The 17,071-nt window shown below is 47.1% G+C and overlaps 1 protein-coding gene across 1 annotated transcript in view; it reads right to left on the reverse strand.

Moving 5' to 3' along the window:
• Wipf3 (WAS/WASL interacting protein family member 3) overlaps window positions 1-16,804 on the reverse strand; it is a 50,326-nt gene extending 33,522 nt beyond the window's left edge. The window contains exon 1 of the mRNA XM_032906463.1: window positions 16,675-16,804. Within this exon, the coding sequence (XP_032762354.1) occupies window positions 16,675-16,764 (90 nt within the window). The 5' untranslated portion in view covers window positions 16,765-16,804. The remainder of the gene's footprint in view (window positions 1-16,674) is intronic.
• Between the last annotated feature and the right edge of the window lie 267 nt (window positions 16,805-17,071).

Raw genomic sequence — 17,071 nt, forward strand, 5'->3', positions numbered from 1 at the left:
GTCAGGAACAAAGCTAGGCTCTTCCCTCTCATCTATTCAACGTCATAATAGCATCCTAGGAGAGCCGTGAGAGTGTGCAGTAGGAGAAAAAGAGATAAAACTCCCTGCTCACAGGCCGCAAACAGTCTATGCAAAAACCACCTAGAGCTAGAAAGTGAGTCAGGAAGGTCATGGTCTACAGGGTCAGCACACTGAAACCAAGCTCAACCCCTTAAATGGGGGATAAACAACTCAAAACCAAATATTTAAAAACCGTTTAAAATACTTCCAAGTATAAAAGAACTACACAAAATCCAACAGCTGTGCACAGGTATGGGGTCTACAGAACATGGCATTCTGATGAACTCAGGTCTGGCCCTCAGATCGAGCATTCTTCGGGAACCCTGCCTGTAAGAGGGTCCTCCTGGCCAACATATCCTGCCCCTATTCTAAGTCAATAAGGATGTCCCCTGTGTCCATTGGAGGACACAGTGTAGTGAAGAAAATAGGTCAATGTATAGATTTTGTGCAATTCCAGTCAAAAGCCGGGTTAGATTTAAAAATAGACAGTGGCATGGTGAGTCTTAAGTTTGTACAGAGAAGCAAAGGAACTAGGGTGGCAGAAACAACCGGAAACTGCCAGAATACCCTTCAGCGGGGGCTGGAGCCAAAAAACCCAGGTAGGATTGGGGCATGAAGAGGAGGGTCAGAGGCTGCCAAGGACTGATGGACATAGGGTGTGACTACCAAGGGGAAATGGGGGAGCTCTGGCAGGGGCGGGAACTAAACTGCCCTGACGGTGTTGACCGCACAAATATGCGTCATCACAGAGCTGTCACCGCCCCTGTGAAGGTCAGTCTTGCTACTTAAAACTTGAAATGTATAAACGAAATAAAAATGTAGCAGAGACAAACCCCCAAATGAAAGATACAAGAGAGAGGGAACAATGGTGAAGGCTCCAGTGTCTGCGCTCTGCATGAGGGTCAAGGCACACTGTCAAATGCCAGCCGGGAACAGCGCAGGCTTCAGGGTTATTACTGAAGCTGGGTCCCCAGTGCCAACAATATTCTCTGGCAAGCAATTTGGGAAGTAACTCAGGCCTGAGCACTCTGACCTTATGAACAGGTTAATCTACTGACGGATTCTATGTTTGTTAGTGTCTTTGGGAGTTGATGGAAGTGTTGGCAGCTCAGTCCTGGTTGCAGAAAGCAGGCTCCCGGGAGTTTTGCCTTTAGGGAATACGTTGTCCCTGACTCCTTCCTATTTCCACCTCTTCTTCCTGGTCACCATGGTGTGAGCTGCTTTGCTTGGCCATATACTTTTCTCACCATGATGCTGTTCCTGTTCTCACCATGATGCTGTTCCTGACCTCAGACTCCAGCAAGGGAGCAAGCCAGCCACAGACCAGAGCCTCTGAAAGCATGTGAGTTAGGTATGATGCCATAGCAACCATGGCTGACACGGTACACTGCTTAAACATTAGAGTACCACAGAGGAAGTAAAGAGCAGGGCAGTAAGAACCTTACATGAGGAAGAACGTGAAAGGGACAGAGGGGAGGGTGGTATAAGAGCTGGAGATTCTCCTAGCAGCAAGTCAACAGGCCACCCATAGACGATGCTTCAGTGTAAAAGCCAGGCTGGTGAGATGGCTCGGCACGTAAAGCCGCTTGCCTGATGACCAGAGTTCAGGCTCCCGGATGCACATGGCAGGAAAAACTGTTGCCCGAAAGTTTTCCTCTCGCTTCCACATGTGTACACACACACACACACACACACACACACACACACACACACACACACACACACACACCCAACTTTCTGCACTATTTAATTTTCAGTCATTGGTATATATTTGAGATGCCCTCTGGTGACCCTATATCCTCAAAAGATCAGACTCTTCCTGGCCCCAGTGACATCTTGGTTTGATGTTCCTCGGTCTCCCTGACTCATTATCACTTCATGGTAGCACCTGTAACTCAAGAGAGTTCTAACACTCAGAGCAACCACGCATGGCATTTTCCTAAAGAGAAAGAGTGGCATTCTTGGCAGCCCCACCTTCAAAACAGCTCTAGTTGTCTAACAATGCTGTTTGTCCAATGCCAGAAGCCAATGTGACATGTTGTGGTGACAGTAAGCCTACTGGAAGTTTCACAAACCCTAAGCACCCATGGATGACATGGAGTTCCAGAACGACGTCACTCCCCTTCAGCAGCCATGCCAGGCCCTTCCCACGTCTTCATACATGTGTACACACGAGCACACACAGCTTCTGTACACCTTTATCTCACTAGTAATCCTTCAAGTCAACCAGACTCAATACAAAACCTCTCTCCCCTACAGTTAGCTGTGTTACTTCACAGTCTTTTTATTTCTGACTTTGACTACTCAGACCAGGGCTCTGTGGTCTTCGCAACGGGAGCGGGACTCCTTTCAGGAGCTTCCCTCCAGGAAATGCCTCCATGAGATCCAGCTGTAAGGCATTTTCTCAACTAGTGACCGAGGGGGGTGGGGACAGCCTATTGTGGGTGGTGCCATCCCTGGCTGGTGGTCCTGGGTTCTATAAGAAAGCAGGCTGAGTAAGCCAGGGGAAGCAAGCCAGTAAGCAGCACCCCTCCATGGCCTCTGCATCGGCTCCTGCCTCCAAGTTCCTACCCTGTTTGAGTTCCTACCCTGTTTGAGTTCCTGTCCTGACTTCCTTTGGTGATGAACAGCATGTGGAAGGGTAAGCTGAATAAACCCTTTGCTCCCCAACTTGCTTCTTAGTCATGATGTTTTATGCAGGAATAGAAACCCTGACTATGATGATCAGTTTCCCAAAGAACTCTTGTTTTAAAACCTTTCCTTTCCAGTTAAGTGCTTGTGTCATTTTTCCTATACTCTTCTTAAGCTGAAGGTGACCTACACATGGATTGGGACAAATCTTCACAAGCATAGTGTTGAGGGGCTTCCAGATGTGACCATGGAGCCTGCTACTGTCAACCTTCACTATCTCAGCTGCACTTGACAAGCTCCTTGTTCTAATGTTGTCCCCTCTGCCCATGCTGTCTCCTGCTCTGCCTTCCCCTGCCCACTGGGTCTCCTGCCCTGCCTCCCCCTGCCCACTGGGTCTCCTGCTCTGCCCCCCCCCCCCCGCTCTGCCTCCCCCTCCCACTGGGTCTCCTGCCCTGCCTCCCCCTGCCCACTGGGTCTCCTGCCCTGCCTCCCCCCCCCCCACTCGGTCTCCTGCTCTGCCTTCCCCCCCCCACTCTCCCCCTGCCTCCCCTGCCCACTGGGTCTCCTGCTCTGCCCCCCCCCCCACTGGTCTCCTGTCTCCTGCCCACTGGGTCTCCTGCTGCCTCACCCCCCCACTGGGTCTCCTGCCCCTGCCCACTGGGTCTCCTGCTCTGCCTCCCCCCTCCCCTGCCCCTTGGCCCCACTGGGTCTCCTGCTCTGCCTCCCCCCTGCCCACTGGGTCTCCTGCTCTGCCTCCCCCACCCCACCCCCCCCCCACTGGTCTCCTGCTCTCCCCCCCCCCTCAGTCTCCTGCTCTGCCTTGCCCCTGCCCACTCAGGTCTCCTGCTCTGACTCCCCCTCCCCCCCCCCCGCCCACTCGGTCTCCTGCTCTGCCTCGCCCCTGCCCATGCTCTGCCTCTTCCTATTGAAACCCAATCCTCTCCCCACGCCCGGCTGGCAGGCTTTCTCGAGGAACCTACTCAAATGTTGGAATTAACAGTTCTTTCCTCGTGAATGTTAATTATATAATAGCCTTACACTTAAAGACCTTGGTCCGGTGAGGCTCACTTTTCCTGAGCCTGAGGTAAGAAGAATCTTAGTCAGATGGTCTACTGTGACCCACAAGAGCCCACTGCCTCCTGAAGATTTCTGCAACCTCAGGGGGTCTCATGTCTTCACTGCCTGTGTGGTACACACACACACACACACCACACACACACACACACGCGCACACGCACACAGCATTCATAAGCACAGCAGCTTTGCCAAGCTGTGGCAGAAAACCTGAAAGACATCCACAACTTCACACAGCTCACTGGGCTTCCCTGGCCTCAAGTGGTCTTTGACCACTCCAACACAATACAGATATCCGGACCAATCCTACCCATGTCTTGAAGCCAGTGTTTCAATACCTTACCCATTTGACACGCTTCTGTCATTTTACATGTGTAAGATAGAAAGCGTGTGTGAATCCACTCTTCCAGTACTTAGCACGAGGCCCTATACATGTTACATTCTAAAAAGTCACTAAAGCCTAACTTGTTCTTCAGTGTGAGAAACATGGGGTGAATAAATAGAAAAATAAATATTCCGTCATGGTAATGGCAGAAGAGGCCTGTGTAGCCAGAGGTGTGTCTCACAGAACATGCTCTCGTCCATGCTGCTCCTTGAATATTTCTTTTAACGAAACAGAGTCACTGCACACCCTCCTGAAAACACAACAGCGTGAGTTCCTCTGGACTCAGCACTTCCAGAGGACACAAGAGGAAAGTCACAACAGCTGCAGTGGCCCACAACAGAACTCGCCCCTCTGTTCCCCATGAAGTCATCATGCCAGCCATGACAAGGACCTCATGTGCTTGAACGGAACACATTCAGACTCTCTGAGAATGTGAAGGGCAAGGAATAGACAGGACTTATTTTTAGTTCATTCCTCTCCACTGTATTTCTGTCTTGCACCTCCTAAAATTAGGTCTGCTGACTGAGGCTCCATGGAACTGGCATGGTGTGGGCTGATGCAACCATCACTTCCGTAACCTCAGATCCACCGCTGTGCTGTCCTTTCTTTAGGCAGAGAGGTCTCTGCTTCCTTGTGAGCCAGCCCAGTGGAAGCAAATGCAGCCCTGCTTCCCTGCAAAGACCAAGAAACATCCAGATGCCCCAGACACATTAAGCACTAGTACATCAATTCTGTTAGGTATCGGATGCCCTTGCCTGCCTGCTAGTCCTCTGATCTGTAGGACAGTTAATTTCATTCTAATAACCACACGGTAGTGGCAAGAAATAAGGCCTTGCCTTAATATAAATGTCAGACACTCATTGTAGAAACCCATCATGTAAATATCTTTAAGAAGCATAATTTTTACTAATTTTTTTTCATTCTGAGTAATGACACCATCAAGAGAGTGATTTGAAAAGTGAAGAATCTTGAAGCATTGATGAAAATTTTGCTTTTTATTGTGGGGGAATATGCTTGTAGGGGGACAGGGAGTAAGGGGAACATTACTTGCTATTAAGTTTTGCTAAGTACTAAAGCTGTCGTAAAAAATAAAGGCTACTGGGAATAAAATTGCATGCACAGTGTGGTGGATTCTGGCAACTGGGAGACAAAGACAAATCTCTGAGAGTTCAAATCAGCCTAGTCTACGAAGATAGGTCCAGGTAAGACAGGGCTATATAGGGAGTGAAACTTTGTCTCAAACAAACAAACAAACAAACAAAACAGCAAAAAACCACAGCCAAAACAACAAAACTTATAAAAGCCAAGTATGAAAGGGAGTTAGGAAAGCTTTGTGAAAGTAGGTTTGTATCTGTTTGATTGATGTTTTTCTTTCTTGCATTTTTAAAGATTTATTTATTCTGTTTTATGTGCATAAGAGTTTTGCCTGCATGTTTATATAAGGTCAGGAAAGGGCATGGGATTCCCCTGGAACTGGAGTTACAGATGGTTGTGAGCCCCTATGTGGGGTATTGGGAACCAAACCTGATCAAGGATGACCAAGTATATGCACTTGCTCAGAGATCATCTATAATGGATGCTAAGACAGCCGAAGTTGCCAGGAATTGATCAGACTCTCTGTATAAGTATAAAGTATGATAATCCATGATAGTTAAAAAATGCATAAGCTTAAATAAAGGAGACAGGAGAAACATTTATAACCTCCTCAGAACATACCGATAAGAGATAAGTCCTGGATTTATTAGGGAGAAAGGTAAGTCTTTAAAGGGAGATAGTTATCTATCTATCCGCCATCTGTCTGTCTGTCTGTGTGTCTGTCTATAAACATACATATCCAAGAAATATAAAAATGGCCTAAGATTAAGATAAAATAAGACCCTCAAGTTTGAATTAAACTCAATGATTATTTTATGTGTAAGTATGGCCACATTTGCTCCATTCTTGTTCTAAAGCAACTACTTATTAGTTGAATTTTTTTATTTTACTTTTTCAGATAGTGTCTCACTATGTAGCTCTGGCTGGCAGAGAACTCCCAGGAGATCCACCTGCCTCTGCTTCCTGGGCTTAAGTAAGGTGTGTGCCTTTGCACCTCACTGTTTCATTGATGTTTTTGTTTTTCATTTGAATTTAACTGTGTGCTTTCTATTTTTATTTTCTAACTCTGGCAGCATAAACGAAGCAATAAAAGGAGCCTAGGTGGAGTGAGAAACAAGGAAAAAGTGCAAAACTCAAAATAAAAGAAGTAAGATCATTTATTAAAAAGCAGGTCCTCCCCCCCCCAGTGCAGGGGAATATGGGGGGGGCAATAAGGGGGATGTGTAGGGGGAATACCCGTATGGGGGAGGGGAAGGGGAGGGAATGGGGGGCTTATGGACAGGAAACTTGGAAGGGGAATAACCTTTGAAATATAAGTAAAGAAATATATCTAATAAAAAATTAAGAAAAAAAAAGCAGGTCCTCATCTGATGACTTGTGAGATCCACGTGTACTTTCCCACCCCAGTTCTACACTAGGGCCTGTGCTGAGGGTTGGTCAGTCTATGAGCTCCAACTACATCAAGACTCAGTAGTTCAGAAACCAGCTTCAGGAACTGGGAGATATGGAAGAGGGAAGTCAGCACCTACTGCCCCACAGGTGGGCAGGGCAAAGTGCCCTGCACTTACTCAGAGATCATCTATAATGGATGCTAAGACATCCAAGGTTGCCAGGAATTGATTGGATTCTCTGTATAAGCTTTCAGAAATAGCAGGTCTCTGCCCATTGATTCTGAAATACATTACTGCTGAAGCATCTCCAGCATTTGTGTCATTAGAGTCAGAGGCCTAAACTCCTGGAGGCAACCTCTCTTTGGATACAGAAAATGCTGAGAGAATTCGTTCATATTCAGTGACTTGTCCTCCTGAAGATGGTCAGACTGGGAGGATCTTGTTGCAGTAATTACCACAATGCCTTCTGTGCTTTGTCTGAGGAGAAAAAACCAACCAGATGCCTTTGGACCAGGACAGAGATAAATTAGCATGTACAAATTTATCAAAGCACACTGCTTATCTGGTGTCCTCTTGTTCCGTGTTCACGTGACTGAGAGGCAGCCAGGGAGATAACGATGGTGAGCCTACTGCTATTTGGACACTCCACTCGAAAGTCACGGGAAGACTAATGTACCCAGGAGCTACTATACCACCGATCTCATCTCCACTTCATTAAGCTCTTCACCTCCAAATCCTTCATTAACATATATATATATACATATATATATATATGTTAAAAAGTAAGCTAAGCCAGAACTAATTACAATATCAACTCTCATTTTCTTTGATAATAATCAATACAAAGAACACATTCTACCTGTATTCCAATTTCCCTGACAGTAGAATGAGACTACATTTTCAGCTCAGACAGAGAAAGACCAGGTCACAGCATTTGATCTCCGCTTCCTGGATCTGCTACAGAATCCAAGGAGCTATTTTTGTTGTTGTTGTTGTTGTTGTTGCTGTTACTGTTGTTGTTGTTGTTGTAGAGAGGGCTTACAGCCAGGCTGTCTAGAATCCCCACACTGGTACAGCTGGTTATTCATACAGAGAGACAGGGGCTTCCCTTCAGCTAGACTGTTGGTCTGTCACTGCTGTCACTGCTGTCGTCCAACAACAAACCTCTTCAAATGTTCAAAGTATTTAGACCGTGCTCCAATTTCCCTGCAATGGGTGAGATACTCCCTGAGGAGCCACCATAGCAGAGACACCTAGCGAAGGTCGTATGGCTCTGATCTGCTGTTCTAGGCTCTTTCTGCTGTAACATAGACTCAGACCCACTCAACTCAGTATGACCGAAAGGGAAGGCTACTCATTGGTTCCACAGAACCCATGAACAGGGAAACCTGGCAGAGTGAGTCAGGAACTACAGACAATCTCAAGGAACACTCTTTGTTCCCTGTTTTTGGATTCCTTCCAGCACCCCCAAATTGGTGACTCTCATTTGGGAGTTCCAACCTTGATGCTAACTCCTGCTGCCTGTCCTGATGACTTTGTACTAGCACCGACCTTTTGTTCCCTAAACAGTTGTTGCAGCTATTCATAAGAATGCACTTGGCAAACCATTGTCATCCTCTCATTGGATCCTCACTACAAGCCTTGTGATCGATCATTCATTCATTCATTCAATATGTGTTTACAAGTTTCACTATGTGCATGGCCATCCATAAAGTGCTAGGGACACACTTTAGGAAAACAACACAAAACAGACCAACTCCTCCCTTCTTGAAGCTTCCATGCTAGGGGCATCGAGCCTCAGAAAGTGGCCGTTATTATCCCAATAAAATACATGGGGAAACTGAGCCTCAGAGTTGCCAAGTAATTCCCCTACCACACAGGCTCCTGAGATTCAGTTTTCAATCTTTCAATCTGCCTAACTCCCTTTTTGGCTCTTTTACACAGCAAGCTGTGCCATTGCAGGATCCCTGCGGAAGCACACAGCTTCCCACAATGCCTTCTGAAGAGAGGGCTAAAGGACAGGAACACGTTCTCACACCTTTGCGTTCTAACACTCCATGTGGTGCAGGTGGAGTCCCGCTGGCAGCATCCTGAAACACAGTCAACTCCTCCGCTGTGAACGGATCTTATTAACATGGTAATCCTTGCTACCATCTATCAAGCAGGTGCACCGTGTGCTTTCTGTGAGCTTTAAAATATCTCTGTGGAGAGCAAAGGTGCCTGGTCTATTCTCTGAGAAAACAATAACAAATTAGAACAGGGAAGGGGGTGCGGAAGGACTAGTTGGGGTTTTAAATAATTTCCCAAATGTTAATTGCTGCTGCTCCTGTTTGTTGTTTCTGGTAGAATCGAATTGGCTTTATAGAATGTTCTTATCAGTCTGGAGGTATTGGTGGTGTTCTTAAACGCTGTGGCAGAGAACCTGCTCTTGGCTCTCAGGGCAAAGGCAGATGGAAAGTGCGAGGCAGTGACTAGCCAGCTCGCAGCATCCTTGCCTGTGACCTCAGTGCCAACTCAGAAAATAAAGCTAGGAGCTAGCTGTCTGCGGGGTTTCCAGCCTTGGCCTTGGCATAGGCGTCTGTCTCCGAGTCACTCACTACTGCTGCATGCTCACTGGCCCTGAGACCCTCTCATTCCTCAGCCCATTCTGATCAGGAAAATGCTCAAATGAAGGGAGGAAGAAGGTGGGGAAGGAGAGAGCGACTCTTAGGGAGCAAGAGGGCTCTTTGAAAGTGACACTTTAAGGAGTCGGAAGGTAGGAAATGATGAAGAAGCAACATATTACTCAAACTTCTGATCTGGGAATAGGAAGGGAGCCATGATCCCTGCTGTCCTACCATCACACCGTTGATCTGGGAATAGGAAGCCAGTTCAACACTCCCCATTTCTGTCTGAGCGGGGATGTGCTATGCTCTGGATTCAGTAATCTACAGTCCTCTAAGGCAGAGACCTAGCAGCTCTGTCAGCCTGAACTTAATTCTTCACAAGATGGTCATGGGTAGGAACTGAGCTTATCAGGCACTTACTGTCCCTAGTGTGTGCCAATCATTGCTGGCAGCAGAGACACCCCCCCCCATGTGAGCTCATCCCCAGGAGGCAGTCCCCTATAGGCAGAGCTCAGTTCCTCTGCCTTGCCCACCCCCCTCCTCCGTGGGACTCTCTGCTGCTACATGTGGTTTTGTTCGGAGGCTCAACTGATACTTTGTTTTCTATTTAAAGGAAGAAACTAACAGAGCAGTGGAGAAACAATTGCACCACAAAGAAAAGAAGAATGGGAGAAAATGAGTAACTCTGGAAGCAGTGTGGGATGGAGAGGAGCCTTGGATGCTCTGTCTTGGAGAAGGTGATGGATCAATTTCTAGCTTGCAGATGGCAAAGGATAAGTAGCTTCCTGATCGCTTGCAAATGGCAACTGGTTTCACACTAGAGATGAGGGCTGGTGGTCATTCTGTCAGAGTTCAACCCTATCAGATTGGTAGCTGTGCACCCCTGCATAAGTTCTGACCTTCTCTGTGCTTCGTAAAACTAAGACTAATATCACCTGGAACTGAAAAGAAGGCTTATTGGTTAATAGCACTTGTTGCTTTTGAAGAGCTGGGTTTGATTCCCAGCACCCCCTCGGTGGCTAACAACAGTCTGTAACTCTTCTGGTCTCCTATGTTGCTGCACACATATGTGCTCCGGAGACATACATGCAGACCAAACACTTATACTCACAAAGAAATAAATCTTTGGAAAAGAATATTTCCGCCACGGTGGAGCTATCATGAAGATGAGTATCATGATACCGGATGAGTATGAGGCAGAGCAGAGCATCACTCGCAGCTTCTTGGCAGTGGCCCCATAACTGGTATTTGAGTGTGCAAGGCAGAATGTACTAGTACACACCCCGTTGCTGTAGAAGAAGCCTCCAGCACTAAGTGGGTTTGGGACACTGGATCTGTCAGCACTTCTCTCTGAGCCCCAGCTTCCTCACCTGGCCCAACCAGCGCTGCCCCTACTGAATTCTAACTGTAACTGCAAGTCACCCACATTGGGTGCTTGGCATAGTTCCCAGGCCTGGCAGCTGCTCAGGAGGTGCCTGGCACTACGGTCTCACACCGTCATCTTTAAACAGTTTCCCTCAGCCCACTGGTAAGCCATTGGTCATCCTTTACATTTTAAAGGCACATTTCTTGGAATTATAACCATAAGAATGGGGCTGGGAATACAGATCAATCTCTTGCCAGATGCTCTACAGGTCCATCTGTAATACTGCAAGGAAATAAGAAACACCTCATGTGGATGTGTGAGAGGGTGGGGAACCATTCAAAACTAGGTAGAAACTATCAAGGCCTGTTCCTGCCCTGCCTGAAAACCCAGCAATGACAGGTGACACTGGTGGCTCTCCTCATGCTTTGTCTGTGTGCTCATGGGCCAGCATGCTTTCATTTACATAAACAGGGTCCACTCTGCCGAGGCGTTACTTCATGCTCAGCCTTTTATTAAAGACTGTCTGTGGGAGTCCCCAGAAGGCTTGCCCCTGAGTCTTCTTCGCAGAGCTGGAACCGTGCTTCAGGCTTTCACATTTGGTCAGGCTGGGTGTCTCTCACATGAACTTGGAAAGATTTCCTTTTTTTCTTTTATGACAGCAGTTGGGACAAGGGATAGGTGGCCACAAAGGCTCTAGGATGTCAGCCAGGTGTCCCTTCTAGTCACCTGGCTTAGATGAAGACAGACCTGGGAGGGAGAAATGGCTGGCTTGTGGTTTTCTAGGAATGGATAGTGATGGTGGGATTTCAGGCTTCCCAAGGCCAAAGCCAGCAGTCCGCAGTGTGGCTAAGGCTCAGGCAAGGAGGCTCTGGCTTCAGTCCCTGGCTAGATCAGGCATTGAATCTTGGCATAGTGCAATTTCCCTTTACATTCCCTTAGATATTTCACAGGGTGGCTCCTACTCAGGACAGGTCCATATGATGAAGGCCTTTCTGGTTTGTGGTGGCTCCTGGGCATCATGTGTGCATAACTGTGTACTGTGCAGGCTTCTTTCTGTGCCTGCCACCCACCCACCTCACGGCGGCGACAGAACAAACACATTTGAATGTCATCCTGAATGGCCCTTTGCAAGTGTGAGTGGCAGGACCAGACACACCTCTCTGGTGCAGACAGGAAATCTGATGCCAAAAAATCCCCACAACAAACAAACAAACAAACAAAAACCAAGAAACAAAACACCCCCCGCCCCCAATCAAAACCAGCTTGGTTTTCACAGACCTGTAGTTTCTGCTCTCTGTGCAAATCCTCAAAGAAGGGGAATGAGATTTAAAATCACTAGCGGGCAAAGGTGACATTTTGTGGATTGCTAAGCAGGAAGAATGCCAGCTTAGTAAAATCAGCATAGAATGGTGCAGTGCAAAAGCCTCCTTCAGGATCACTGGGACCCGGGGACACCCCAGTCCCCGTCAGCAGCACCAATCAAAGCACTAGCTTGTCAGGAGAACACACATGAGTGACATTTAGTATTTAGGAATCTGTAAGCCTTTCATTATCGCTGTGCACTAGTGAACATGCAAATTAGTCTCTCCAGAGCGTATACAATACTCGGTTCTACCAAGCATCCTTTCACCCAGTTCTCCCCACCCCCACCGCTTCCCAAATCACATCAAGCCTAAGACTCAAAACATCTCACGGGACTTCAGAGAGCACTGCATTTTCTGCTCTTCTTTTCTTATCAGAAGCCTTTGCAGGCCAGAGACGATGAGAAACTCGCCCCAGGTAAGTCACAGCTGACAGGGCCATGCTGACAAGGATGAGTACTTGGCCCATGAGTCATGCACTCCTCAGTCCACAGGAGAAAACCGATAGCACTGAGTTCCCCAAGGAAATGGCTTGACAAACAGAAAGGCGGGAACAGAAGAGCGAGGGCGCACTCTACTTTCCGTTCTGCAGGAGTTAATAAACAGTCTTCAGAACAGGTAGGCGAAATGCCTGGCACCGTGGCATCTTCTGCATCCGTCTGTCGCCTCTCATTGTACGACAATGACAGCCAAGTCGGTTCCTCCTTGATATTAAATAACAAGGCACAGCCAGCTCTGGAGCAACTGTTTCCTTGGAGGATGTTTTAGTTTGAATGGCAACATTTATGAATGTCCAGAAAGCCCTTAGATCTATTTGATGAATGAACACAGAGGACAACCATGACTGTTCCCAGCTGGTCAGTGATGCCCACATTTCACTCTGTGAGGGACCATGGCAGTCAGATGAAATCCATGCCCCTTCAGGAAGTTTCCTCTCTCGTTATATCTGATATAGTTAGATACAAAGATACAGTACCAAAGCTCAGCACAATTCTGCTGCTCCAACCCAAACCCATTGTAGATTAAAAAAAACCCACAGATATCCAAAAATCACATTCCATGAACCAAACAATAATAATTTACCTATAAGTGAGCCAACACACGCATGCCACAGGTAGGGTACATGGCTTATGGATGTTAGAGGGAGGGAGAGAAAGGAGGATAGCCAAAAAGATGGAGGGAGGGGTTTCAGGAAAAGGTGAGAGGCAGAGCTCCCTGGCTGAGCAGAAGCCCCTGAAGTGTCCTCCACCCTTCAGCCACATCAGAGATGCACGTGTCTAGAGTTGGGGATGGGGTTGGAGTTTCAGGTGTTGGGGGTGAAAGAAGAGAGGGGAAAGCCTTTGCAATCAATCAAATTCTGGTTAGGCATCAGAAACATCTAGGCCCATATGTGCACTTTCTTATAAAAGAATCCAGTTTTGAAAAAGAACCTTGTTGAATAAGTTTATTAAGAACCCTGAACTCGGCTGGGTGGTGGCAGCAAGTCTTTAATCTCAGCACTGAAGAGGCAGGCAGATCTCCGTGAGTCCGAGGCAAGCTTGGTCTAGAGAGCTAGTTCTAGGATTGCCAAGGCTATATGGAGAAACCATGTCTCAAAAATTAACAACCAAACCACCACCACCACCAATAACAACCACCAAACCACCACCAACAACAACAACCACCAAACCACCACCACCATCACCACCACCACCACCACCAACAAAACTACCACCACCAACAACAACAACCAAACCAAACCAAACCAAACCACCACCACCACCACAACAACAACAACAACAACAAAAACGGGCCTGAACTCTAGATATCTGATTGTCAGGATTTTGATCAAGGTGAAACTCTACCATACCAGATCAGGGTTGGTCAGCTAGAGATGTGGCTAACTAGTAAAGTGCTTGCCAAGCATGCATAGGGTTCCAGGTTACTACAACAGATAAACAACAGCAGAGAGATTTATCCAGAGTGTTCTGGAGCACCCCACCCCATCCCCAGCCACTATGTTTTCTCTTAGGAATTCTTCATCTACCACCCATCTTTCCAGGTTCCCATTCCCCATGCTGTATTCAGAGGTGAGTCTGGTCTCTCACTGCCCACCATCCCTAGGGTCCTGAATAATATTTTGTTTATTGGACTTTAACAAGTGCTTAGAGCCATGACCACTACTTATGAAAAAAAAAATCTGTTTCTCAACCCTGTTTACACAGTCATTAATTTCCTGCCTCATTCATTCATTCATTCATTCATTCACTTCCTTCTTTCCTTCCTGTCTCCTTCCCTCTTCTCCACCTCTTTCTCTCCGTCCCTCTCTCCTCCTTCCTTCATAAGATGAATGTCTATTTCAAACCAGACACACACAAAAAATATAAGATTAAATGCAGACACTAATAAAACAAAACCATAGTTAGAAGCAATGGCTGCATTGAAGGAGGGCTTTAAAAAGCTGTTGGGTCAGTGGACAGGGCCTCTACTTTGATTTTAGTAGAACGTTCCTTCCAGACAGAAGGAACAGATATATAAAAGCCATGGTGGAGCATTCCCTGGGAGAGGGGATCAGGAGGAGTTGGAGAGGGAGGCAGACTCCAAATTGTGAAAGCTGGGGTGAGCCCTATTGAGGTCAAGGGAAGTCCCTAAGAGGGGAAGGAGAGGAGAGTGACATTCTGTGAGTGTTCGGAGATCACTGGCGATACACGGGAGGCAGAGATTGGTGACTTGTCCCTGGAAAGGGCCAGCAAGTAAATATTTCAGGGATGGTGGGCCACAGGGACAAGTGAGAGATAGCGTGTGTAGCAAAGGTGGTCTGTAGAAAATGGGAAATGATTTCCACAAGATAGTTATCGCCCGAACTAAAACTGTAGTAGTAAGAATGAAACCAATTATTAGAACACAGGTCCACAAGTGGGAAGGGAGTTCTTTTTGGTAGAATAACATTTTCCTTGGTCGGTATGGCAGCTCTATAGCAGAGACACAGCCACTGATGACAAGCGAGCATTTTCGCGTCTCAGGAACTATTTTCCCTTCGATCCTTTGCCCTAGCTATCTGGTCACAGATTGTGTTTGGGCTGCAGGCTGTAGCATGCTAAGCTCCCAGCGGCTCTGCCCATGTTCTCCGTGTGTGAGCGCTGGCTTAGGCGGCTCTTGAGTGTGTCTCTCGCTGCGCGGCAGCAGATGGCTTGTGATATAAGGTCATCCTAGCGAGAGGATCCGTTTTAGAGGCACAGTTCCCTGAGTAATTAAGTGCACATAAGAAAGGGTTCTGTGGGGGTGCTGCTCAGGGACAGAGACATTGTTTACAATGGGTGGGGCCATACGTCAATCCCCGACCTGGAAGAAAAAAATAATCGCTGTGTGATTCATACACAACTTGCAAATTACTTACCATTGTGTGTGTGTGTGTGTGTGTGTGTGTGTGTGTGTGTGTGTGTGACAGAACAACTTTGGGGAGTCAGTTCTGTGGGTCCAAGGATCCCTTTACCCACTGGACCATCTTGTTGACCCCCTCAACTCTTTACCTGGTGCCTGCAGCTTTCCTGAGTGATCTTTCTGAGTCAGGTGTACATTGGAAATCAGATGCAAATCGAAGTCTGGTTTTTAATGATGACCTAGCATGCTGCTTTGTACACTGGGAAACAGTTTACGTTTTGACTCTCTTGTGATTAGAATTTAGGTTTTTGGGGGGTTTTTTTTGTTTTTGTTTTTGTTTTTGTTTCTGTTTTTTAGTTACCATTATAAGCAATCCATTTATTCATATCATATAGCTGTATATTCTTTTTCCAGAATAACAGAAACATTTACTATTTTTACAATTGCATTATTTTATTTTTTTAAATTCAAAATAGATTTTTCCCATATAATGCATTCTGATTATGGTTTCCCCTTCTCAAACTCCTTCCAGATCCTTTGCATTTCACCCACTCAAATCCACACCCTTCCTCCCTCTCTCTCTTTCCCTCCCTCTCCCCCCTCCTCTCTTTCTTCCCTTTCTCTCATTAAATACAAACAGGCATCTAAATAATAATAGGATTTAAGAAGCAGAATGGAAAAACAAGCAAACAAACAAATAATAGAAGAAGAGCCAAAAACACATGAAACACTCACGGAGACGCTGACACACACACACACACACACACACACACACACACACACACACACACACATCTGCAACACAGAAAATCCATACAAAACAAATTCAGAAGCCATAATAGATAAGCAAAAGGTCTGTAAGACACTGGAAGCTTCTATCAGTGAATCCCATTTCCACGGGGCTTTCACCTAACATGGAACTTGCTGGACATACGACTGGGGCTGAGGCCAGGGTACCATCATCTTCTGATTCATAACCCACATGCAACTTGACTTCTCAGTGTCTCACAGGCCTGGCTTCAGCACGGGCCTCTCACTAGACTGCCCAGTGAGATGGAAAGTCACTCAGGGAGACTGGGAAAGCCTGCGCCGTGCGGTGGCACTTGACAGGGACCTCACGGAGACTGAAGTAAGGTGCAATGATATGCACAGGGGTAGGGGAGAGGAACATTTAGTCCAGACTGGTTAGGAATCAGAGCCCAAACCTGGAGACAACATCCCAAGGGGTGCCTGTCACCTGGGCACCTGTGGCAGCTGCACCAAACATCAAGCTCCTTTTCAAGACCATTCAAAGGCCTGTGCACAAAGCACAGCCAAACAGAGAGACAAAACAAACTGGCCTTACCGGGGGCCCTGGTGGGGGTGGAGGGGGAGGAGCCCCCAGAGGTGGAGGGGGTGGAGGAAGAGGTGGGGGTGGCAGTGGTGGCACCGGCATATGTCACACAGTGTTGGCGCCTCTTGCTTACGAATGGCTCCAAGAGAATAGTTTCTGGTCTGCAAAAGAGAAAAGGGATTGTTGTTAACATGGATGTGTTTTGTACACAGCTGATGCAGGTCTTGTTGACACCTGCGTTTGTAGACATCTCCAGTCTTTCCCTACTTCCTCAGCTCATCTGATTGTCCAGTCAGCCACTGAGCGCTCACAGGAGGCGAGCCTGGGCTAGTGCAGGCAGTGAGAGAAGCAGAGAGATTCTAATTTGGTGATAAGACTGATGGAATTTACTCTCCACTCTCCACAGAAA

Source organism: Rattus rattus, chromosome 6 (genome assembly GCF_011064425.1).
Source record: "Rattus rattus isolate New Zealand chromosome 6, Rrattus_CSIRO_v1, whole genome shotgun sequence".
Taxonomy (NCBI): Eukaryota; Metazoa; Chordata; class Mammalia; order Rodentia; family Muridae; genus Rattus; species Rattus rattus.